The sequence below is a fragment of the Palaemon carinicauda genome, chromosome 35 (genome assembly GCF_036898095.1).
Source record: "Palaemon carinicauda isolate YSFRI2023 chromosome 35, ASM3689809v2, whole genome shotgun sequence".
Taxonomy (NCBI): Eukaryota; Metazoa; Arthropoda; class Malacostraca; order Decapoda; family Palaemonidae; genus Palaemon; species Palaemon carinicauda.
The window spans coordinates 60,115,546-60,142,636 of record NC_090759.1 but is presented as its reverse complement, the minus strand read 5'-3'; the positions used below and the strand labels follow the sequence as shown (position 1 = coordinate 60,142,636).

The 27,091-nt window shown below is 34.9% G+C and overlaps 1 protein-coding gene across 14 annotated transcripts in view; it reads right to left on the bottom strand.

Annotated features, from left to right (window-relative positions):
* The window catches only part of LOC137627785 (uncharacterized), a 481,638-nt gene that overhangs the window by 72,445 nt on the left and 382,102 nt on the right, over positions 1-27,091 (bottom strand). For all 14 annotated transcript variants that reach the window (XM_068359127.1, XM_068359129.1, XM_068359130.1 and 11 more), the window contains 28 exons: positions 25,564-25,814; positions 24,654-24,775; positions 23,959-24,090; positions 23,071-23,262; positions 20,505-20,675; positions 19,553-19,681; positions 18,983-19,105; positions 17,548-17,686; positions 15,993-16,201; positions 14,792-14,968; positions 13,984-14,167; positions 13,235-13,365; positions 12,208-12,378; positions 11,023-11,169; positions 10,500-10,625; positions 9,983-10,171; positions 9,154-9,357; positions 8,855-8,977; positions 8,382-8,534; positions 7,859-8,049; positions 7,441-7,646; positions 6,893-7,195; positions 6,593-6,756; positions 6,207-6,335; positions 5,835-5,993; positions 5,104-5,284; positions 4,245-4,435; positions 3,529-3,801 (listed from right to left, as the gene is read on the bottom strand). In XM_068359127.1, the coding sequence (XP_068215228.1) occupies positions 3,529-3,801; positions 4,245-4,435; positions 5,104-5,284; positions 5,835-5,993; positions 6,207-6,335; positions 6,593-6,756; positions 6,893-7,195; positions 7,441-7,646; positions 7,859-8,049; positions 8,382-8,534; positions 8,855-8,977; positions 9,154-9,357; positions 9,983-10,171; positions 10,500-10,625; positions 11,023-11,169; positions 12,208-12,378; positions 13,235-13,365; positions 13,984-14,167; positions 14,792-14,968; positions 15,993-16,201; positions 17,548-17,686; positions 18,983-19,105; positions 19,553-19,681; positions 20,505-20,675; positions 23,071-23,262; positions 23,959-24,090; positions 24,654-24,775; positions 25,564-25,814 (4,870 nt within the window). The remainder of the gene's footprint in view (positions 1-3,528; positions 3,802-4,244; positions 4,436-5,103; positions 5,285-5,834; positions 5,994-6,206; positions 6,336-6,592; positions 6,757-6,892; positions 7,196-7,440; positions 7,647-7,858; positions 8,050-8,381; positions 8,535-8,854; positions 8,978-9,153; positions 9,358-9,982; positions 10,172-10,499; positions 10,626-11,022; positions 11,170-12,207; positions 12,379-13,234; positions 13,366-13,983; positions 14,168-14,791; positions 14,969-15,992; positions 16,202-17,547; positions 17,687-18,982; positions 19,106-19,552; positions 19,682-20,504; positions 20,676-23,070; positions 23,263-23,958; positions 24,091-24,653; positions 24,776-25,563; positions 25,815-27,091) is intronic.

Below are 27,091 nucleotides of genomic sequence, written 5' to 3'. Positions count from 1 at the left end.
TTTTACAAATTAATTTTTTATCGCATAAACCTTCCTGTAACTTATACGGTCTTTGAGAAGCTAATAACATCAGTTTTTTGTTGTGCTTGCAGTGAACAACTCTAAATCAAATTCTGAACTTTCTCATAGAAACTAGAGTTTAAGTGTTACTGTGACATAAAATAATGTCAAGTAAATATCAAAGAATACTTATTTCTGTTCTTTTTCCTAAACTTATATATGTAAAGAATATATATATAATCTTAATAAATGCAAAAATACTTTTAATTATCTTTTCTTGTTCCTTTCATTTCATATTTCAAGGGATATAGTTATAAAAAGCACTAAAATGATGAACTATGGCTAAAAAAGAAAAAAAATCTTGCAAAGTGCTCTTAAATGCTTTATTAGTCTGCCAGTTACTGTATTTACAGTAAGTTTACCACTTGGTCTTTCAATCATCTCACTACCCAGTTTATGAAATTGTTGGCATATTCTAAGTTAAGTCAAACTACCAATTATAATTACAGATTTACACATTCTTTTTACACTACGGATTCACTACAACACAATGGATACCAGATTCTATCTCAAACTTGTAAAACGTTTGATACACAATCTTTCACTGATTCAATGATATTTTCAACTGTGTGTCTTTTTAGAATAAGCAAAGTGTACACAGCTATTTTTTTACTTTGTTACCTGTAATCAATAAATCTATAAAGAACTTTACTTATCAATATAGTAATTCTAAATTTGACCAGCAATTATTAGTGTACAGGAGTATGAACAGCTAGCTAACATGTATGCTGGATTCCTATGGCCTTTAAATGCAGCCCAAGAACTGTCATTCAAGAATGAAATCGCCATCCATCACATTTTTGGATCTGCTTAAAGATCAGGAGCTTCGTTGTAGCATAGAATAATGAAATAACACCCAGCTTCAACAAGGGCTGAAGATTGTAGCCTTGCATTGATCTCCTCTTCTCGGATAGCTGCCTCATCCCCAGTTGAGAGTATATTTGCTTCAAAAGTAACGTCATTTATAACATCTGTCGAGACACCTTCGAAATCTTGCTCCTGGGGATATGGATTGGCAAAGTCAATGATGCTTGCTCGAGAGAATGGGAATATGAAAGCTCTCACAAGTTCCTGCCCAGCTTTTACTATGTCACGGAGCTTTTCCAAAATGATCTTCATAAAATCAAGCTTGGATAAAGTCTCTGCTGTTTTGATTAAGAAAAGAAAGGCTTTATTGGAAGGAACCGATGGGAGAATACCAGACAGTATGTCCGTGCTTCCAAGCTCACACTGGATGAACTGAGAAGACATTGAAGGAGACTGTCTATGCTGAGTTGATGGCTGGATTGAGCAAGCTCCTTCTGTAGTAGATAGGGAAGATTCGCCAGAAGAATTTTCCTGACCACTGTCAGCCTTTTCCTCTGACTTAGATGCAGAGAGTTTTGATGGGATCCTTAATATTTTTGTCAGTTCCCTTAGCTTTGCCAAACGGGCAGCTCGCCTTGCCTTTCTTTCAGCTTCCTTCTTCTTGTCCAAAGCTTCATTCCTATTCTCATCTGTATCAGCAGGCTTCTCAGACTTCACGTCATGCTTTATATGATTAGCCTCGGGTATGACACAACTATTGCAGCAGTCAACGGCTATCTCTTCCACCAGGGGATTCCCATTTTCATCCTGAACCACAACAGGTCTGGGCTTGTATGAGTTATTGTTTGTTTCAGAATGCCCCATTACATTACAGACTGCACTCTGACTTCTTAAGTTTTCTTCAAGCTTTTTTAGAAGGAGTTCTTTGTTGGGTAATGGAATATCTTCATTATCTGACACACCACTCTCTTCTGAGATTACTGAGAGAGCACTTGAGCATCTCATGCTATCACTGCAAAATGTTGGGGATGGGCTTAGTAGATAGTCAAAATCTGTGTTGGGACTTCCCCACGGTTTCTCTTTGAAAGAATGTTCCAAATACTTTTTTGAAACAATTTCTTCTCTAGTCATTTTGTTATCTGATATGCCACAAAATCTCTCGCACATCTTAAAATAGGCAGTACTGTTCTGACTATCACTGCTTTCGTCCGAGTCAGATTCCGTTGAACGTTCTGAAAGTGGACTGAGTTCCTTATGAACTTCATTAAAACTCTTTGTCATCTTGGTTGGTGACTTAATCTTTCTTGCGTTAGCATCTACATCATTCAATGAAATCTTTGACAACTGTTTTTTCAGTTTATTTTCAAAGTCATCTTCTTTTTTCTTTTCTTGTGAGTTACATGGCAAAGTTAATAACGGCATATCACTGATGCTATTTCTCTTTGAAGAATCTGCAGATGATATAGATGAACTACTACGCTTAGATGATGGTGATGATGAATCAGTCCCATCTGACAGAGAAGAAAAATTACCGGAAAAATAGCCAGAATCTGGTTCACTATCTCCATTGGGTGCAATTTTCCTGTTAGTGTCACTTTCTTCCTTTGAGCCAGCATTTCCATCGCATGGCTGTTCACTTGATGCAGGAGGAAGAGTATCTTTAATCAGGTTCCAAAGATCAGCGAGTTTAACAGGTTCTATACCTTGGCCTAAACCAGTATCTATGAATCTTATGGAGTTCTTGGACTTTGCATCAGACACCACTGTGTCAGGAACACTGTCATACAAAGAGACATCATCACTATCAGCTATCGACTCTTTATCAGAATCATATCCGTCAATAATCAAGTTTGAATACGCATTGCTATCCATGACTTTTATATTTTCATACCTGTTGAGCTGATCAAGACAACTCATTGGGCCATCTCCTTCGTCCAGGCTACCATATACAACAATGTTTTCCATCATGAAACGTGAATATGTGTCCATATCTAAAACTTTCAGGTCATGAAATTTAGACAACTGACTGAAACTATCATATTCATTCAACTCAGAACCAACATTTTCATCCACTATCTCATTATTGTTTTCCTCATAGGGGGTGAAGGGTTTTACATTACTGATATTTGAGAGCAAAAGAGCAAATTCTTCCTTTCCTAAGACACTAAAATTCTTACAAAGATCATCTCCCATTCGAGAATCACTCTCCTCAACCTTTTCTTCACGATCCTTTGATGAACAATTCTGTAAATTACTATCAAACTCAGACTGCTTTTGATCCTCCTCTAATCTATTGTCATTAAGATCTGTTCTAACATCAGGCTCAGAAATGACTGATATGTTTTCCTTAGCATCAAGTTCAGAAATAACAGATACTAATTCACTGGGACCCTTTCTGACATCCAATTCAGAAATAACAGATCTATTTTTGTTCAGATCTGTTTCAACAAGCTCAGAAATACCAGATATGTTTTCATTACCAGCTAACCTATTGCAAAATTCAGATATAATGGTCATACTTTCATTAACATTTCTTTCTTCGCCATGATCAGATTTAATAAATCTGTTGTCATTGACATCTGTTTCAACCTCAAGTTCAGAAATGACTGACAATTCGGCAAACTCAGGGATGGTCTCTGGGCAAGACTCGTTGGGACTCACCGTGGGCATAGGTTGCCCTGTGACCTCAGCCTCGAACTTGACACCACTTCCTGCTGGGACGGATGCATCTAAAATTGTTCTTGTAAACACAGGAGGCTCCTGAGGCCCAGTTGTCACAGGTGAAGGGGTCGGCAACCTTGGCTCGATACTAAGATACGCTACGCATTTAGCAGTTCCGGCACTATTTGAAGCAACGATTTCATACTGGCCAGTGTGGTCCAGCGTTGCTGAAAGAATCTCGGCAGTCACGTGACCATCTGCATCTTCATGGATCTGCAATGGTTGAATATCAATAAGAGACAAATATGGATTGTGAAAACAGATTAAAATAATTACTGCTCTATGATTATTGTATATGTATTATTTCGGCTGTAAAATTGAATACCTTGCATCATTTATTTTTCATATGCACATGTTAAAGGTCAACGAGATGCCCTTTTCTAATTTTGGCCAGAAGAAAAGTTGGCAAACAACATCAAAGGAAAAGTAACAGGGTTCAATTTCAAAGGAAGTGACATGGCCATTTTTTTTTAAAAAAAAAGGTAAGGACTACATCAAAGATAACAGGGATAGGAAACAAATTTCATACCTGGTTGACCAAGACTATAAGAGTTAAGATTCTTAGATTGATGAACTGGTAAAACTATTATACTTCTAACAGCTAACACCACATATTAGTTATTTTGGGAAAGAAAACAAATTTATGCCATAAATACCTGTAATTCATTATCTGGAATCAGTGGAAGACCTTCTCTGAACCAAGCAATGGTTGGTTTCGGTTCACCAGTAACGGTGGCCTTTAGGATCACAGCCTGTCCCTCAGTCACATGGCTGTCTGTCATCAGCTCCGAGAAACGTGGAGCAATTGCCGGGGCACTTGGTGGCGGGGGTGTCATCTCAGGCTCGGCTGCAATGAAAAATATTTGTTAATATAATTCTTAGGTTAAGAATAATTACTTATAAATGTTCAATAGCGTTACTAAACAACACTACTTAGATAGATAGAAATACATAAAATTTCATATTTCATTATGAATTTTTTTTAGTTATACTAATTTTCCCTTGAACAATAACTGATGGTTAATGCAATAGTAGTATGACTCGTATCATGATAAAATTAGCTTATAATCAAACATGAGCTCAAATTTTTCGCGCAAACTTTCTTGAAACAGTAAGACGATAAAATTTCCTACTCACACTCAACATTAAAAAATTAAGATAACAGAAAACGACGAAATTTCATAATCATGTTCAACATTAAAAAACCAGAAAGCACATTTCATACTCAAGTTTAACCTTAGAAAGGCAAGCAAACAGAATGACAATGTTCCATACTCACATTACCCATACAAAAAGCAAGCTAACAGAAAACAAAAAAAAAATCATTCTCACGTTTAACATTAAGAATAGAAACCGAAAACAGCCACATTCTTTGCTCATATTCAACATTCGAAAAGTATGCTAAGCGAACACGATAGAATTTCATACTCACGTCAACATAAAAAAAAATTACATTTCAAGTTCACAATCAACATGCAAAAGGTAAGCTAAAATAAGATAACATTTCATACTCACGTTCAACATTCAAAAAGCAGGCCGTGGAAGCTTCACCTGCTGAATTCATGGCAACAACCCTGTAAATCCCAGAATCCTCCAGGAATGCCTCTTGAATGATGAGCGAACAACGATCCCCGTGGAAAAGTAATTTGAAGTCATTAGATTCCTTGACTGGTGTATCATCATGGTACCATATGACCTGAGGGGAAAAACAAGGTCGAGTTCATCAACTGTTACCTGGGAAATCGTTGAACAGTTACCTCAGAGAAACACTAGAATGGAAACAGTTAGCTCAGAGAAACATTGTTTGGAATGTAAAAAGTTAGCTATGAGAAACATTGGAATGAAAAAGTTAGCTAAGGGAAACATTGAAATGAAAAAGTTAGCTAAGGGAAACAATGAAATGAAAACAGATGAAATAGCAAAATGATATGAAAATAGTTTTCAATCTATCGAACTAAAAATTCATAAAGTAGTTATGATATGATAACAATGCTATAGCCAAGAGTAAGCAAAATGAAAGTGACCAATTATATAATTATAAACCAGAACATATTGCATATGAAAATATAATCCAAAAAACATAAAACAATATTCGCATCCATTTCTTCTATTAGAGAGAGAGAGAGAGAGAGAGAGAGAGAGAGAGAGAGAGAGAGAGAGAGAGAGAGAGAGAGAGAGAGAGAGAGAGAGAGAGAGAATATTCCATAGCCGTCAAAAGAAACTAAGTATGCCATAATGGTACCTACCTCTGGTTCCGGCTGGCCAACTATGACGCAATCTAGTCTTGCACTCTTTCCTTCCTTGACTGAGGTGTCTTTCAGTGCCAACTGAATGGTTGGCTTGACGGGTTCTACATCAACATCAGATGTAACTTCTGAGTCACTTGTTTCAGTTGGAATACGACCCTGAATGGTGGACGAAAATAGTAATGAACATATTCTATTGTCATTTCAGTGAATGGCTCACAGAAATATATCATAAAAGAATGATTAAAATACACCCTCTATTTATAGAATAATATGATAACCTCATAAATACAATTAATCTTAAAATTAAGGTGATGAAATATCACAAAATAAATCACTTTGAGACTTACTTTGAATCACTTTGAGACTTACTTTGACAGATACATTGGCTGAGCACTGGGCTTCTCCAGCAGAGTTCTTCGCAACAACAGTGTAAACACCAGCATTTTTGGGGAAAGCCTCTGACATCACCAACGTTACTATTTGACCATCAAAAGAAATCTGAAATAATACGTTCAATCAAGTTATAAAATTAAGATCACATGCACTTTTGATTTAAAATTTTGCTAAGTATCTAAAACAGAGAAGCACTCATTCAATAACTTCTGCAATTCACTTGCAACTTATAACTATTATACTATATACTGAGTATCACAACTGCGTTTGAGCTAAACACTGTAAGACATATGTTGTTCTAGTATTTTATGAACACCTTCAAATGAAAACAAATAAATAAAATAAAAGATAAAAATGACAACCTTGCAGTCCGGGGTTTCTTTGACGGGTTTACTGTTGTGGAACCATGCCACCGTAGGGGTTGGTGTACCCGTGACATGGCACTCCAATTTGAACTTCTGACCTGCTCTTGCCATGACATTGCTCAATGTCATTGTGAACTTTGGACGTTCCGACAACTCAACAGCTGTGGATTATTAAGAAAAAATTACTTTCCATTAAACTGCATTATGAATAGCAGCCTTGAGTTCCAGAAACTAAGTATTTTGCACGATAGAGCACTCGAACCTATGATCAATACAAAAAGTTACAATGATTCTCACCAGCAACAGACAGCTTGGCTTTTGTGTGATCTTCACCCAGGTCGTTTGTTGCTTTACATGAGTATTCAGCCTGATCTTCTAAGAACACTTCTTCAAATCGCAATATACAATCGCCATTATTGTATGTGATTACGTAATCAGGAGATTCATCGACGCATGTCCCATCCTTAGCCCATGACACCACAGGCAAAGGATTTCCTTCAACAGTGGCTTCTAATTGATAAGAACTACCTTCCTGTGCCGTACAATCTGAAAGCTTTTTGGTGAAATTGGGAGGAGCCATCACTTCCACAATTTCTGCTTCTGCAAACCATAATAAAAAAAAAATGTGTAACATAATATTAGGAAAGGAATACAAACTCAAGCCTCGTGGTGGCATTGTATAAATAAACTCAAATAAAATAATTAGCACCTGTGTATAACCTAAGAAATATATGCAAGATAACTCGATCAATATTTAGATTTCACGAAAAGTAGCATAAAGGGCCAGTGACCTATAGATAAATAGAACAAAACATGCATGTATGTGGCTAATAAAACAACCTTACCTTTAACAATGAGTGTTGCAGATGTCTCGGCCATACCAGCACAATTCACTGCTTTGCAAGTGAAAAGTGCTGAGTCTTCTGTGAAGGTTTCTTCAATGGTCAGAGTGCAAACTCCTTCATCAAATGTTGTCTTATAATCAGGGTTGGCCGTAATACTCATGTTGTCTTTCAACCATTCAACTTCAGGCATTGGAAAGCCAATCACCCTAACGGTAGAAAACGGAAGGTAACCTCAGACGATATTCTATATCACAGTAAATTTTCCCAAATACACCCCAATTTTACCTAAATACATACTTCCACGAAAAACTGAATGGTAGAGTGCAAAGATAAGCACATTTTTATAGTAATGAATATAATATATGAAGCATTACTGCATGAAGATAATAGCATAAATGATATTCCTTAATAACCGTACCTGCACTCAAAACTAAACTTGACACCTTCAGTAACAGTTGCTCCTACCAGAGGAGTCATGAACACAGGCGCCATGGGTTGGGGTTCTTCATCGATAAGCTTGGGCTTCTTTAGAGGAGGTACATCATCTTGTTTAGGTGGTGGTTCTTCGTCAGGTAGAGGAATAGCCTCTGTTTGGATCTCAATCTCAACCTATGGAACAAGTACTTCAAATAAATGCACACGTTTAATCTGATCCTAAAGCAACATATTTTTCAGATGTAATATTTAAAACAACCATCAGTTTTCAATGTTTATGCAGATAAAAAATGCTAGTTTATCATTCTGTTTATGTACATATGAATATTTCCTCATTTACTTGTTTATCATTCTTATTTTCTTCTGAAGTATTTTGTTTCGAGTTATATAACATAGGCCTCCTGTTGAGTGGAAGATTGATCAACAAGATAATAATCTCTCTAGATTGCTCCAAATGACTATTGCACATTGTAAATAATGATAATACAGTATGCAAATAACTTTACCCTCTCAGGAACAATGGGTTCAACAGGAATAGCCATGGTCCTTGCAACCTCTTCAGCAGCTTTCTTTGCTTCTTCTGCTGCTGCAGCAGCTAATCTGGCTACCTCTGCTTCTGCTTGTGCAGCTGCTAGGGATGCAGCCAGCTCTTCTTTTTCCTATTATTAAAGAGGTACATAATGCTCAATCAATAACACACTTTAAATAAACAACCACTTGTGAATGTATTCATAATTTGGCATTGTTATATACATTTTAAAAAAGGGCAAATAGTTAAAGTTGAAATTTTCAATTAGAATTCGAGAAATATGATTCAACATTATTTTAGGTAAGGCAATCAATTCAAGTCCTAAACTGGAGAAGAAATGGTTGGTGTTAGCAGATAATACACTAGTGGCCAAGGATAGAAGAGAAACTGAAAGTACTAATGAAAGAGTATGAATGTAGAGTGGGCTACATATCAAGGAAATTTATTTACCTTATTCTGCCTTTGTCTATGTTCTTCTGTAGTTCTGAGGTTCTGTACCATCATGGTTAAGTTACGCGTGATAATTGTTAAACTTTCAATCATATGAGTGTGCTGATGAGAGACCACCTCAATCTACGAAATAATTGAAGAAACATTAATTTTCTGCTCCTACAAAATATATCATGTCAAAATCATGAAAAACATCAAGTAAGGGAAGATAATGCATTTATAAAAAAATATAATCTGATAAAAATATCTAAGAGAAACCATATAACATACAAAAAAAATAACAAATACTGCATTCACACCTGCTTCGGTACTGCGTCACCATAGAGCTGACTCCCTAAGGAAGTCATTCTTGTTATTCTTCTCTCCTGGTCCTCCCTTCCCGGTTCCAAAAAAATTTCAATTCTGGATCTCATATTTTCAGCTTGCTCAGGAGACTGAATGTTAGCAGAATCCCCAGCTACTTCTACCAGGAGCTTGCTGGCTTGCTTGAACCAATCTTCAGCCTGATAGGCAAAGAATAAATTTCATAGGTCTTTAAATTTTATACATATCAGAGTGCTTCATTTAAGGGTAAGATACTTAATAATTGAATACATATTATAAGCTACAGTGGAAGTACAGTACATCTTTGTTATTCGTCTTCTTTAACTATATGCCAAATGTAGAATCATTGTTAATTGTCAGGTATCTGCCATGAATAAAAAGAATTTTAACTCTTTGAAGGCCATTAAAATTATCATAAGTCTGATTTTTCTACTCCCTTTGACACTATTGGACATTCTTTACGCACAGTTATTACCAGCTATTTCCTCATTTATTGTTTACACATGAAAATTTTACAAAAAAAAATGCAAAATCGTATATCAATAGAAAGAAGGTTTATTCAGCTATGTGATACGAAATGTTGTAATGTCCAATCTTTTTAATATTTTTTGTGCTAAGATGAGTTAAGATAAATGTCCAAAAAAGGGCTCGGAGTTTGGGCACCAAATTATCTGGTGAAGGGTTGGAGCTCAAAGGGCCAATATAAAAGGATCATGGTCATATAAAAATATTCACAGCCTATCAAGGCACACAATTCTACATTACAGCTAATCAGCCTGCATTACACAAAAGAGAAGGACCTACCTCCTCTACCAACTTGAAGAAGTCAATGGAGAGTTCTATGGACTTCTGGGACTGGCCAACTTGCATCTGGAATGTTGACCATTTCTTTTCCAGTTCAGCTAACTCGTCTTGTACTTCTCCAGAGACGTCCTCTGGTCCCAGCATTTTGACGGTTGTGCTCACGAAAGTCATGATACGCCTCTCCAGCATCTGTAAATGTTATTTCATTTATCGTATTTATCATAAATAACAATCATTTAAGATACGTATCCCGATTGCTTCCATGAAACATTGCAGATAATGTCACTATCCTCAGGTGCGACCTAAAAATGTATCCTCATATGCGACATAAAAATATATCCTACACTACACTGATCAATCATTAAAGATGAAAATGTCCTAAAGTAAAATCATAATAAGCATATTGAAACCAATAAATAATAAATGAGTTTATCACAGGGAAAGCAATAAAATTGTGATAATGCGATTTTCAACTAAATTTCTGGATATAAAGCTTGAATAATCTATATGTACTTACTTCTACAGTAACTTGGAACTGCTTGAAAGCAGATTGCATGTTTGTTGCAGCAGCAAGGGAATCACCATAATGACCCCGCATACGGGCAAGCTGTTCACTAAGGTCACGGAGTTGGTCACTTATCACCTGTACGAAGATATCAACTTATAGAAACTAATTTATATAAGCAAGAGTTATTATATTGAGATTACAATGGTTCTCAGATCTCATTACTTCTCATAAACATTAGATTCAAAAGTTCAGTAATAATCATTTGTTTCTTTACAGTTTTGTCCGGATACATCAACCTTACACTCTACCGTTCTCTGAACTCATGGCTTGCCATTAACACCAGTAGATGATACAGGACTCACGCTGACTACAATAACAGATTTATAGTCCTTTAAACGACACAAAAGCAAGGCTTCATGCATGTGGTGAAGCTGCATTATGAAATTTATTTCCCATACAAAAATAAAAACTGTCTGATCCCATGAGGCCTTGCAACAGAAAAATAAACAAATCTATCCTCCTAATTTCATACCTGGAGATCGACGTGGTACTGAGACCGCTTCAACTGTCTTTCCAGCAACTGTTGATGCTCCATCCAAACTGTCTCGAATGTCCTGCCTCTCCTCTGCAGCATTTCCTCGATGAGGGCAATGTCTTGAGCGCCTGCCTCGGCAGGACACTGGAAAAGCCATTGGCAGTTATTGAAGTGTTATGATTTCAATCCAATTGATAAAAATGGAAGAGACTCGTAAAATGGAGGAATGATTGGGTCTCAATTAGTCTACAGTATATCAATTTTCTAAAAAAATTAACACGGCATATGATAATGCTACATCTTACTAACTTGTAGCAATACAATTTCCTACATTTTAAAATCAATTACATAGGGAACTTAAATGAATCTAATTATGATTGTGTAATAATCAATATTGAATACACAAAAAGTGCGACTTCCACTTGAAACGAATCAAAGATACTCGTAAACCCCCTTACGATTTCTAATACAATGAGCTCGAGTTTAACATAATACTGTACACATTATTTTATATCCTACACATACCAAGTTACTCCAATACTATCATCCAGCCAACGTAAATGTTGCTCAATTTTATCCACAATAGGAAAATAATGTTTTATTGTGTATAATTACATATTCACACGTTAATAAATAAAGCATTCATTTATACCTTATAAGTATAGAGATTGAAATATAATTTCATTGTGACATACTTATTATTATTATTATTATTACTATCATTATTATCATTATTATTATTATTATTATTATTATTATTATTGGCTAAGCTACAACCCTAGTTGGATAAGCAGGATGCTATAAGCCCAGGGGCTCCAACAGGGAAAATAGCTCAGTGAGAAAAGGAAACGAAGAAAAATAAAAAGAAGAGCAACATTAAAATAAAATATCTCCTATATAAAAACTTTGATATCAGTAAAATCATATGGATAATGTTTAATCATAAAGATAATTTGGAAAGTAATACTGTGTGTATATATATATATATATATATATACACATGTATATATCTATATCTATATATATAAGTATAAAATATATATGTATACATATATATATATATATACATATATATATATATATATATATATATGTATATATATATATATATATATATATAAATTATATATAGAAATCAAGCAAACTATTCAGACAAATAAAGATACCCGAGGATCACCGTACCTGCTCCCTGATCTTATTCACAATAGAAGCAGCTTCGTTTTGAGCAAATTTGAGCAGTTCAAGAACAGCCTGCTTGGAGGCTTCGTGTTCCCTTATCTGACCCTCGACTCCACCGATGTCGAAACTCATAGCACCAAACTGAGACTCAATCTTATCACAAGAGCGATGAATCTGTTAAAAATAAAATGCTGATGAGTGAAAATACATTTAACTGGGCTTCACAAGGCATTAGAAGAGTAGGAAGACCCAGGCCTACATGGTTGAGGACTATGAAGCGTGAAGTAAGAGATGATGTATGGAAAGGTATTGATTTAAAAGCTCAAGATAGAGACGACTGGCGAAATCTAACCGAAGCCCTTTGCGTCAATAGGCGTAAGAGATGATGATGATGATGAAAATACTGGAAGGATTGATGAATATGCAGTATACGCATTGAGATACATATATTAATTTAAAAATGCTGGGCAAGAAAATATGCAGTTGACAATATCCGAATAAGCTGAAATCCTACGTAAATTACTTATCCAGAAAAAAAGTATAAAAACACATGTAAGTCTCAGTTCATCAAACCAAGCAAAGAACATGATTATATATTAAATTAAATTAGAAGATTACCATTATGCCATTTTGAAAAGAAAATGCAGTAACAGGAAAATCCCATAGTCAATACAATTTAATTTCTTGGACAACAGAATTGCATGATATAATATCCACGAAAATATAAGTTGTCAGTCAGAGCATGTCAAAATCAGGACTATAAATTAGACAGGATTTCCGACAAATTACTTTATATGGATATAACTATAGACTGAAAAAACTATCAATTAGACTATTATCATAAACAAAATACGGTAATGGACATCACAATTTCCAGATGCATGCCCTTTGTACGGCTTCACCTATATCTAACCTCGTTGGTATCCACTTAGCTGTGCAACTGTTTAAAAATGAATTTTTCTTCAATTTACACATCCCACTAAAGAGTAAGCAATGCGATGTTTCAGAGAACAGAGGAAGTATGTCTTACCTCAGCAATGTTTCTGCACCACTGAACTAACATGTAACCGAGGATCTGGTATTCTGTTGCCTTGTTCTGCAAATTCTGATAAAGTTGCAACAGGGCGCTGATGACTTCGTCACGGGCGCTCTCTTGATCCCCTGTAATTGTCAGAAAGTAAATAAGCTTTTCACATAAATATAAAATGACATTTTCATACAATAGTATTCTTTAAATATAACAATCATATCTAAATGTTTGTTTCCTTGTTTTACATTGTTCTACCTTATGTAGAACACAGGCTCTTGTACATATCTAAATAATTCTATGAAAAGGGATTTAATTTTGTAAAAAGATGAAAATAAATGATCCATTACTGAGTACAAACACAGATAGTCTAATAAATCTATATACAGTATATAAAAATACAAGTACACTATATAGCAATCAGGATGGGCCAAAAGTAGTAACAAGTTAACATTTAGACATTCTATATTTAGTAGACATCTAGACATTTATTTACATACATTATATGATATGATGTTTTCAAGGCATGAGAAAATAGCAGAGGAATAAAGATCCAGTATTATTTTTTTTATAATTTATTTCTAATACGTTATTGTTAAGGTGAAAAATATAATGAACTCTAACACTACTTTTGTCCCACCTTGTATATATAAAAAATACAAATACTTCACACAACAATAAAAAAGAAATGCATAACAATACAAAAATATAAACAAATACATTGCATTATAAACGAACCGAAAAATAGATACCTTTGTAAGACATAACCTCCGCCCTAGTCATCATATTTTGTATATCTTCTTGTGCTTTCTTGACAGTGGACACGTACGCTGCAAGTCTTCCCTCTAGGTCAGAGGCCATCGCTTCTGGGTCAGCTGGGTCTCCTCTCAAGAGAGGGCAAAAGTCGTTCTCCAACTTGGACATTTCAAGTTGCATCTGCAATAGTCATTCACAGAAGGACGATTAATTGGATGAATTAATTATCCTTTCAAGCATTGCTGCTCATGGTGTGAGTGCAGGATTTGGTTGTTTAAGCTTCTTTATGATCAATTAAACCAATTAATGGTTCAATCAAGTATTCCAGTTCTTGGTATGAGTACAAATTATACCATCTAAAATGCCAATTCTTCCCTTCACCTTCCCTTAGTAAAATACTATTAAGTTTCTAAGTCTAAAATGCATCTACACACGATTACATACTTTCGAAAATAAATAATCATTTTCTCATAAATAAGAAACGATAAATTATCTTTGGGTTGTGGAGGAAAATACATATAAAAAGGACATATCTGCCAACCTTTATGGTAAGATATTATTCGAAATATAATTACTCTACCTTGAATTACATCATAGATATTCATTCTACAGTATTCAATTCTTTAATTGCATGTAATTAACTTCCTGTAACTTTATAAAATAACAGTAGATATGTCAGTGAAAATATTTGGACTTGATTTCAAGCATTAAAATTTATTCATGATTCCTCAATAAAAAACGCTTTACTAAAATTTCAAACGCAAACACTTGACATTCATTCCTAGAACATTGATTCCTCATTACCTTATTAACATTTTCTCTGTAGGTATTCCACAGAGTGATCATTTCTTTGGTCGTCGTAATCTTCATGTGGAAGTGCGAATGGAGATCAGTGATGACGAGTCGCCTCTTGCCCAGTTGTTCCAAAATGTTCTCCACGCACAGGATGGCCCTGTTGGCATCAAGGTAGGGGTCCTCGGCCTGAAGGAAAGAGATCGTGTTAATTCACCACTTGTGTTGCATACACGTTCGTACACTGTATCGGTATTGCTTTTTTTGGTTATCTCTCGCTTTCCACCGCACTAATAATAGAAACCTGTTTAAGAGTGCTATATCCTGTTTTGTACTGTTTGAATTTTGTGTCATTCTTACTCTCAACTATCTGTATATAGGATCATTGACTTGTTGAATAAATTCATTGCATTTACCTCGCCTCTGTGTTAGAACCTAATAGTTACGATACTATAAAATATTTCGAGTACTTTATACATACTTATACATATTCATTATTACATAAATACATCAGTATGGTATAAACCAATATACGGTCAATGAATAATACCAATTATTATGGGTCTTATGATTTTAAGTTTAATTTACAAGCAAAATGCCCATTACGCAATCAACTATCCCATTATGTTCCAAAGACTAAAACTAAACCATCCCACATTACTTCCTATAGACCAATACAATAATTCAAATAATAAATTACCCACTAAAAAATATTTCCAAAACTATTTCATGAAGAGCGAAAATAGGGCCTCAGTTTCAATGGATAGGAGCTTACACAGATCCCATTTACCACTATCAACTCTCAGTACGAAGTTTTCTGTCATAACCGTACATTTCTTAAGAGAATGCTAAATACAATTATTTCAACCAAGAGGCATACACATGTTGAAAATAGAATGTTTATAGTATACCTTCAACAAGTTTGAAATAATAAGCAAAATAATTCTCTAGAGCTCTTTCGTCCTTTGTCTTGCAATTAGCAACGACGAACGTGTTTGTTTGTTAATGCAAAGAAAGTTGTTTGATAAATTCCTCAACATTGAAAATGTTTATATGTCTTTAAGCCATTTACTCTCATTAGCTCAATGAATACCTTATTTTGAAGCACAATTGCCTCATCTACAATTCCCGTCAATCAATATCTCTTAACTACATTTCGCAAAACAAACACTGTAACGATCCATTCTATGAGAAAAACTCGTTCATAACTTACGTCCTTGACATCTTGACAGAAAGACTTGCCACTGGTGCACAAGTCAAGATACAACTTCTGCAACTGCTCCCACTTGGCCTCCACCTCGTCGCGGTGGTCCTCTCCCTTGGCATCCTTGAGCAATATCTCGAAGGCCTCGTGCTCGTTGTTGACGCGTTCTGCGTCTTCGTGGAATTTAACGTACTTCTCTGCTATCGCAATTCTGATATCTGGGGGTTTAAAATAAACAAATTTAAATAAACTGGTACTTCATTTAAGTGTTATGATCAATAACTGCTTGTATGGCACACTGCAAGCGGTAAAAAAATATCTTAGCAGCGTCCCTTCAACTGAATTCCTTTCTAGCTCTCATTTTGATCTCTTTCCATCTAGGCTTCCAACTTCTTTTAATTCTGCCTTTCTCCAATTTTCACCTCAATTATGAGCGAATCTTTCTAAGACAAATTTTATGAGCTTGGTGATGTAACTCAGTGGTTCCGTTTAAATAATGTATAAAAGAGGCCCTTTGCGTCTCTAGGCGTGGGAGGAGATAATGATGATGATGAATGTATAATAATGATAATAATGATCTTGATGACGATGATGATGATGAATGTATAATGATGATAATAATGATCATGATGACGATGATGATGGTAATATAAGATGATGACAAACATTAAAATTAAGATGACTTAGATGCTGACAACAACTACAATTATAATGATAATAATAACAAACAACTAGCTGCCATCGCTTGTCCATTCCAGTAGCAACAAAAAAGTAATGGAAAAGAAACCATCGACGGAAGCGATTGGCTGATTGATTATGAGCTACCTGACATCACAAATACTTAACGTAAGCATTAACAATGGCCTTGTCTCTATTGAATTTAAAAAGTCAAAGGAAATGTCTGTGACTTCAAGGCTTAAATTCTCAAAATAAAATTTCGAGGATCAAAAATATAGTGACCAGAAAAAATGTTAATATACAAAATAAATGAAAAGCACATACTTATACAAAATGAGATTCATATTCTAGTTAAGAACAACTAACCCTATAATTGAAAAATGAAAACAAAGGAAAGTGAATAATGCTGAAAAATTAAAAAAAATAACATTACAACGTTGTACAAGATCACTAACAACAAAAATGAAACCAAATATCGCCAATGACATCGTTTTCAAGACAAAGAAAATCGTTTTTATGTGGTTTGGTTGTATTAAATATCGTGAATAATCAACATACTCTTGATGTTATCGGTTTTATATTTAAGCTAAATAACACAAAATATTGACAACAGCCAAAACCAAAAATACCAACAAGAAGTTTTCTTCAATCATAACAACAACGGCCAAGGTAACAAAATTCATACATACATACATACATATATACATATATATATATATATATATATATGTATATATATATATATATAGAGAGAGAGAGAGAGAGAGAGAGAGAGAGAGAGAGAGAGGACTCTTGCGTTCAATAATAAACAACAAAGTAACTATAAAAGCAAAAACAAATAAAAAAGTCCTAAACCCTCTTCCCCTAAACAATGAAGAGTTCTCACCAAGCAGCTTTTTGAGGGCCGTCCAGTGATCTAGGAGTTGTTGGATCTTGTCACGGAAGCTGTTGGCATCATCAGGAGACAATTCTGGAACTAGAGATTCCAGGAAAGCAGCCAAAGAGTCGATTTCGGCCTTCTTCTCCTACAAGCAGAGGAATGTATATATTAATGTTAAGTAAGAAGTAAAGATTGTTAAAAAGTATTGCATGTATAAATATAATCCTGAGTATAAGATTTTATGACAATGTTCATATAAATAATCATTCAAGATATTCAGAACTTTAAAAATATGATATGAGAATGCATAATACATGTTAAATTGGCAAATAACAAACTGTTATTTTACTTTGGTGCAGAAGTCATAAAAATATATCAATACTAAAAATCAAACGATATACCCAGAACACTGAAAATTACTAATAATCTTTAAAGGATTCAAAGTTGATAAATACCTATTTCATGTATTTCAACTAAATCAGTTGTAATTGTATAACGAGAGCCATTACAGACTACAGAAATTGCTGTGGCACAAAAATTACATTGAGGTTAGAAACTAAAGGAAAGAGAAAATACAGTGAGTTACGAATTGTATAATACCTTTTATATTCTTAATTTCTCACATAACATGAAAAACAAGTTACACAAGGATAGCACTTTGAAAAGACCAGGAAATAAAGTCTGGCTCTTCATCTACAGTTGAGAAATGTCTTCTGAATACATTCTACAGCATCTAGCACTCGATTTCCTAAACATTCTATCTACCTAAATAATAGCAATATATTGCCTAAATCCTTCGACCACCGGTCACGGACCCATCGAATCCCCCCCCACCCCCCCTCCCCCCCTCCACCTCATCAAAATCATCATTATCACGATAAATTCTTACGTCAATTTTCATTTCAATGTTTCACGTGAAATGCGTTCTCTCCGATACTATTTCTATGTAACCCATATCAGGCCTTGGTCTTCATTTACACCCACGATGTTATTCAAACCAAATACGATAACCCGGTTACAGAGGTCAAATCGTGCAACCTGCACACAAGAATAGGAAAACTAATAAAAAAGGTTAGCTGTTTGGATAAATTTCCAAAAGAAGACCACATTGAAAACAAATAAATACAACCAATAAATCTCATAATTCCCGATGTTGTACTTAACTTGAATAAAGGACTGTTTTCCTGGTTCTATCATGCAAGGGAACTCTACTCAATACAGGTTCTACTGTACACGTTCTATTTGTCTAATACATTCTTAGGTATTTTGCATATTACACTGCATAACTGGTATTTATTGTCAAATTTACATTATCAAAACACTTAAAAAAAGTTTGGAGTTTGAATGTATGACATCTTCACAAAACTAATAAAATATGTGGAATAGGAATTAATAGAAAAAAAGCTTCAAAATGCGAAATGCACATCCCCAGTACCCTTACCATAACGTCATGATTTAGAGTCTGGTGAAGATGGAGAAAATCTCTGGCCAGACTGAGAGAACCACCAGGGTCCTGATGACCCTGAAGAAAGGCGTCACCAATTCGCACCAACCATGAATCGATCTGAAAAAAAAAGATAGAAATGAACGATGCATTAACATTCAGATGCGAATATTGACAAAAACGCAGTTTTATTCTCGATTTAGCTATTAGGCGATAAACATGTCAGTAACTAGTTTTAGTCATAGTTATGCTTTCTCTTGGCACACCCCTTTCAAAAAAAAGGGGGTGTGTGTTGTGCTTGTATACATATATTAATATAACATTCAATATATATATTATGATACGTTTTTGTAGATAACCTTACTAAGAAGTGCTTTAAAAATATCAAAGATAAAAATTAAAGTAAGGGTCTTTACCTTTTTTCTAACCTTAACATAGACAAATCAGATTAAAATTAAATATTCTTATCCTACCTCAAAAACAGGTTGGAATTAACAGGAGAGAAAAACATAAAAAAATATGATAAGAACTTGACTTGAACTCTTGAATTCTAATTTGTGGACCTACCGTGTTATATCGTTCCAGGAAGGCATTAGAGAGTTCCGTGCGCTGGAGGACTTGCTCCGTGGATGTTACGCAGACGGAGGACAGGTGACTTCGACGTCGTTCAAGTTCCTCCACCATGAGAGAGATACCCTTCGGAAGAAAACCAGAATGCATAATTAACCTCATGATTATTCTCGTTTCTTCTATTCACACTTATCTATACCTCTATCAATATTCATAATTTCTAATATCTAATTTTCAAAAAGTGAAAAATGGTTGCTATATTTAAGAAGCCTTAAGAAAGTTAATTAACACTGCTAGCGTATTGATGCAGTAATATAAATTTGTAATCTATAGCTGTATTCAAATAAAATAATTGATAAGAACATTACACTTCTCAAACTGTTTTAATATTTGTTGCAACCATATAAACATCATAAATTACTTTAAAATTTGTAGTAACCGGATAAACACAATAAATTACTTAATCAAATAAGAAGCTAGCAATATATGCAAAAACAAACCGATCTACTTTTCATATCAAATGTTATTGAAATATTAAAAGGTAAAACATAAGATACTTCCTATGAAACTTAAACAATAAATTCCACACCAATAGTTAAAAGTACATATAAAACTATTCTAAGAGTATATATGAATACCTTTCTAGAGTATATCATAGCGTATCTGTGACATTAACTGATACACAAAAAAAGGTAACCTCAAGCTATTGAGAGAGAGAGAGAGAGAGAGAGAGAGGATTTTGGATGCCTCAAAGCCTGAGACTGAGACTCCTTTAATTTTGCTCTTGGGTAGAGCAAATTAGTTTAAACGTTTTAAATTCTTTATGATCAAGTCTAACCTATTCTTAAATTCGTTTACCGTGTTACTGTTCGCTACATCCGCTGGAAGTCTATTCCGAGAGAGAGAGAGAGAGAGAGAGAGAGAGAGAGAGAGAGAGAGAGAGACCTACCATGTTATGAGGCTGGTTCTTCCCGCCAGTGACTTCGAGTATGGCGTAGCCCTCAGCCAGCGCGGGCTGGATGGCTTCCTCTACCACGCCGATCACCATAGAGAGCCTCTGAGCACCCTCGCCGCTCAGACCTGCTACTTGGACTTCAGCCTGGTCTAGCTTGGTAAGGGCCTGGGGATTGAAGGCATATAAATTATTTTCAAAGATACATTCTTGTAATTGATACAGCACTGTATTCAGTGACGCTCAGAAGAAGTAAACAAGGAAAAGGGAAAATGTTGAGTGAATCCTGACTAGTTTGGTCTCTACACTACATAAAAGCAATAAAATTATATTCTATACATAAAAAACGAAGTAATGATAATTATGGAATGATATGAAGAAATTATAATTAAAATGTCTGTAAATGAATACCTTATAGAGTATCTAGCAAAATTATAATCATGTTACCTAAAAAAATGGAAAGAGAATAAAGCAATTAAGTGCCACCAAGGTGTTAAAAACACTAGATACGAATGACATTACAAACTAGAGGGACACTCAGTAGAGCGCAAACCTCCGCCGCGGCAGCTTATTTCTCGACCTTTTGCTTGACCCTGACCTTTGACCTTAACATGTATAAATTGGCGTGGATTTTCATACACTCAAACATGAACAAAGTTTGAATTCTCTGTGACAACGATGTCCAAACTTATGGCTGATTACGTGAATTGAACATTTAGCTTGACCATGGCCTTAATCTTTGACCTTGACCTTCCAAAATTAAATTATTTCCAGCTTTTTATATAACAGTTAATCCCTGTAAGTTTCATTACTCTACGATTAAAATTGTGGCCAGGAAGCTGTTCACAAACAAACATACAAACAGGGGGTAAAACATAACCACCTTCCAACTTCATTAACGTAGGAAATAATAACTATATTGTAAAATGCTGTCACTTACACACATGGTTGCTTTAATTTTTTTTTTCTCTATATTGAAATGAACCAGTCTCCAGAGCAATGAAGTGTGCGTCACAAAAGTTATAAATGCTAATTGCTATATTAATTTTACACACATGCCAGACCAAACTACATATTTACAATCATCTTAATGCACACTTACTCCTGATACATTCACGGATGGCCGAAGATACAAGACAAATCAACAACAAAAATGTCCGACTGTCCCATACACATCCACACACTTATAACTGAACCCCTAATGCAAAATATCGTCTCAATTTCATTAATTCCAAACCACCAAACAATAACACATGCGCTATTACTCTACTAAATTCACTTTGAGAGACAAATCAGACGCTTCTTTCACTAGATATAATGCAATAATTTTAGATAAAAAAAAATCAATATATTACACTCTACCTGCAATACAAATGAAGACGACATAATCAACATTAAAAAAACAACAAAAGACCAGATTTTCTTGAAATCACTCAGAGTATCTATCCCTCTGGGACACGTAACACTACAACTGGATCTGAGCTAAGCGAACATCAAACGACCCGCTCAGGCTAAAAACGAGAGGCTCTGCAGCTGAGTAAACATGAAGTAGCTGCAGGTGGGCCTTGCTTTTGCAGGAGCTGAACTCTAAACTTGATAGAAAAACGAAGACATGAAGTTATCATCAATAGTGTGAGTTTACCTCGTGGCATTTCTTTGACCTTTGGAAAAATAAGTTACAGATAATGTAAACAAAAAGTATGACGTTACTGGGTGCTCTAGAACCATTATTGGTTATAGTGGATGGTGTATAACAACCCAAAAACTACATTATACAACAGCACACAGTGAGCAGAAGTAATTAATTAAAATTTACACTACATTTTATTGAAGAAAACTGATGTGGACCGTTGTGCAGGTGGCCAAAAGCTTCCACATTATTTAATGTCTTGTATTGTTGAAAATATAAATTTCCGACATAAAAATTGTTTATACATACATACATACATACATACATATATATATATATATATATATATATGCACATATATATATATATATATATATATATATATATATATATATATATATTAGTGGCGAAATAGAGGCGTATAATTATGTTTTTGAACTTTTGCATATGGAACACGCATATTCACCTAAAAACACAGCTGTGTAGTGAATAACATAGATGCAAATAGCTAATTAGAAAATTAAACTTTGTACAGCTACTCAGAAATGACATCCAAATATAAAGAAAAAATCATTTATGTAATGTACATGAGACAATGAGTAGTAAGTTCCTAGAAATAAACCATTTCAAGATAGGCTAATGACTTTACAATTGAACATACACTCAGTAGACAGATAGCTGGATATACGTTTTAGCACTTACAGATCTAATTCAAGTACAGATGAAACATCTGTCTTTCTACATCAAAATATTTCATGATTACTGAATAATCTTATGAATTTAATATGTCAGCGTATTATATATTATGCATGGATAAAGGATTTTTTCTGAAAGGTAGAGTTCACTATTATTCATTTACTTATCTAAATTACCGACATACGTGACCGAAGTCTTTGCGACTTCAAATTTCATGAAAAAGGCTGGACTCCTCACCGTTTGAGCTAACTTGAAGAACAAGATGGACTGATTGAGCAGCGCCTTGCGCGTGTCGCAAGTCTCGTGCAGGGCCGTGGCAGCCTCCAGGACCGAATACGCCCTGGATCTGGCCTCCAAGCCGGCGTAATGGCCGCTCGACGCCATCTTCTCGGCTTTCTTCAGGTGCATAACGCACTTGTCTTGAATTTCCTGTGGGAGGAAAAGAGAGTCTTAATTAACTCTGTGGTATTTCTTATCATTAAATATAAATTTACCAAAAAAAAAAAAAAAAAAAAAAATGAGATGATGTCCTAAGTCTTCAATTTACCATTAAAAGTGAAATATTCCTAAAATACTCTGATGACTATTGAAGCATTTTTGTTGTTATAATTAACTACTCCTCACATCAATACTTCTGTCTGTTGCTGCTTCCACATCTACAAATTATTCATTAATTACACATACTAAGACATTTTGACTCGGTTGCCTTCAATTTATATTATATCAGTGTACGTGTCCTATCAAAAACGTCGGCTAAATATTTAGATATGCACATCCAACCACCTCTCACCAGGGTATGACTACTCCATCTTCCCCCCTACCCGAGGGACGGGGAGAGCTGAGCGTGACCGATATATATATATATATATATATATATATATAATCATTACCAGTTATTAGTCCACTGCAGAACAAAGGCCTCAGACATGTCCTTCCTCGTGCGTTTGTTTATATATGTAGCCAGACACTTGCCCTTTATTATATATGGGAGATTACTAATTTGCTACTCTACACATCATCACTTTCAAGCGCTGCTACTTTTAATTTTCCTACTCCAACACCCAACCCCCCCCCCCCTCCCACCTATTACATCATCACTTCGACATGCTGAAACTCAAAACTGACCTTCGCCGTTGCCTGCTTCTTCATGTGCTCATGAAGTAGGATTTCGGTGTTGCCCTGTGACTCTCCTAAGCCCTGCTGGTCGGAGACCTCGTCACGAAGCTGCTTCAAGGCCGTTACGGCTTCAGTCAGGTCCTGAAACAGAGATATTTGGATAAATAATATCAACTGCTAACATATTTACATAATATAGCTTCTTTAATACTTTATATTTGCAGAATGAGAAGTTACACATTTTATCTCTCTTATCACACTTATTGTACAACTAAAGAACATTCTCCCATGAAAATCATTTTTCTTTTCTCATTGAAACTTACAATATATACTGTATATACATATATATATATATATATATATATAAATATATATATATATATAAACCTCTCTCTCTCTCTCTCTCTCTCTCTCTCTCTCTCTCTCTCTCTCTCTCCCCCTCTCTCAATAGCCATCTTGTTAATGTTGCTCTCTCTGTATGTACAGGTAAATCTTTTTCTCTTTCCCCTTTCGTACCAACTTGATCCATGATAATCCTCTCTCTCTCTCTCTCTCTCTCTCTCTCTCTCTCTCTCAATAGCCATCTTGTTAATGTTGCTCTCTCTGTATATACAAGTAAATCTTTTTCTCTCCCCTTTCATACCAACCTGGTCCAAAATAATCCTCTCTCTCTCTCTCTCTCTCTCTCTCTCTCTCTCTCTCACCTGATACAAAAGGCAGAGTGCCAGGCACTGTTCCAGGTGATGCTTCCTGGCGGAGAAGAGTCCATCCAAGAACCGCCTTCGGTCATGGAGAGACTCGAGATAGTGTTCGATTTGGGAGCACGCTGAAATTCAACGGGATAAAAGACGATTAAAACATTTCATTTAATTTCCTCACTGGGCTACTTTTCCTGTTGGAGCCCTTGGGTTTTATAGTATTCTCCTTTTCCAAATAGGGAAGTAGCTTGGCTAATAATAATGATAATAATAATAATAATAATGATAATAATAATAATGATAATAATAATAATAATAATAATAATAATAATAATAATAATAATAATAATAATTGCATAATCATTCAAGTCTGAAATGATGATGCTGCAACAATATGACTGCTTTGATGAATATTAGCATTAGGATATGGAAAAGTGATTACTAAATAAATGAAAAGTTAAGAATAATAAACAAAAATTAATAAAACTAAGGCATCAAATGCTAAGTGAAAAATTCATATATATAAATACATATATATAAATATATATATATATATATATATATATATATATATTTATTGATATATATATATATATACATATATATATATGAAAAAATAACTAAATAAAGGTCTAAAAGTAATTATCATACGTTAACTGATAACTGAATGCATGAACATTTGAAAAATAATATAATAAAAAAATAAACAAAATATAAATGGAGTCTCTAGGACAGACGAAATCTAAATACAAAATGGCAGTAAGCTACACAATGCAAATATATCGTATCATTTAAAACACAATAGTTTATAATTAAAAGATAAAAAAAAAAGTTTATCGTCATGGCCATATAAAAGATGTACAGTAAAAAATTTAATCCAAAATCATAAATAAAAACAACTTCTTGTCCTACTCACAGAATTCTATGTTGGTCTTAATCTGAAGGGGTCTTGAATCAAGGGTAGCGCCCTCGGCTGCCAAGCCTCTAAGCCGGGCTAGAAGGGCCTGCGCCTCCTGCAGGGTGTACATGGAAGCTTCGAGGATGGCCCGCTTGTGGTCGTGTAAGGCAGAGAGGAACTGACGTGCACCCTCGGCGTCGTTGGGCATCACGTTGTCGGTGTACGCCCTTTCGGCTGCGTCCATGCAGTCGCTGTACTGTCGTGCCTTCCTGCAGGAGAGACAAAGGGACAAGAAGGTTAAATTTGTATTAATAAATGTAAACAATTAACCTGTAAACAGGCTTTCACTCAATTACCGTTTACAGGTTTTGTGTAAAGGTAACATAGTGATACAACGTAAATCCCAACTAATTATTTTAGCTTAAAAATATGCAACACCCCTTGCATAATATTAAATTGCATTACTTAACTCAATTATTCTATCTTGCCATTCAATTTTAACTTGATTTAGAATATAACCTTCTAATTTCTTATTTACTTCAACGTAAATCATTAGTACCCTATTCCCATGTTAGAATTCTCTCATTCAAAGTAAATTCATTGTTTTTCCATTTAATATTCGCTTACGGGCTGCCAACGCAAGAGCCCGTGTCTTGCATAATGCAAAGTAATCTTAAAGTAATTAAGAAAGTTGTAGGTTCTGAAGATAGGGAAAATAGCCCAGTGAAGAAAGGAAACGAGGAAAAATAAAATATTCTAAGAACAGTAACATTTATGTAAATAAATATTTCCTATATAAACTATGAAAACTTTAACAAAAAACGAGAGGAAGAGAAATCAGATAGAAGTGTGTGCCCGATTGTACCCTCAAGCAAGAGAACTCTAACCCAAGACACTACCAAAGACTAGAGAACAATGGTTTGATTTTGGAGTGTCCTTCTCCTAGAAGAGCTGCTTACCATAGCTAAAGAGTCTCTTATACCCTTACCAAGAGGAAAGTAGCCACTGGCCAATTACAGAGCAGTAATTGACCCCTTGGGTGAAGAAAAATTGTTTGGTAATCTCAGTGTTCTCAGGTGTATGAGGACAGAGGAGAATCTGTAAAGAATAGGCCAAACTGTTCGGTGTATGTGTAGGCAAAGGGAAAGTGAACTGTGACTAAAGAGAAGGATCCAATGTAATACTGTCTGGCCAGTCAAAAGACCTCATAACTCTCTAGCGGTAGTATCTCAACGGGTGGCTGGTGCCTTGGCCAACCTACTACCATTATCCAGTAATGATTCAAGTAACGATATAGAACAAAATGCAAACTAACTTTGGAACACTGATTGCTCCCTTTCACAGTACCACAGCAGATTTAACCTTAACTAACTCCGGAAAAATAAGCTAGAGTGAATATTAATAGTTTAAGAAATATTCAACGAAAACCAATAAAGATATAAACGACCAATGCCCAGCTGGAGGTTATTCAAACTAAGAGGAGTAAAAAGGCCGTAAACATAAATCTTTGCCAGCTCAGACTGTTAAACCCCATAAATGGATGAGG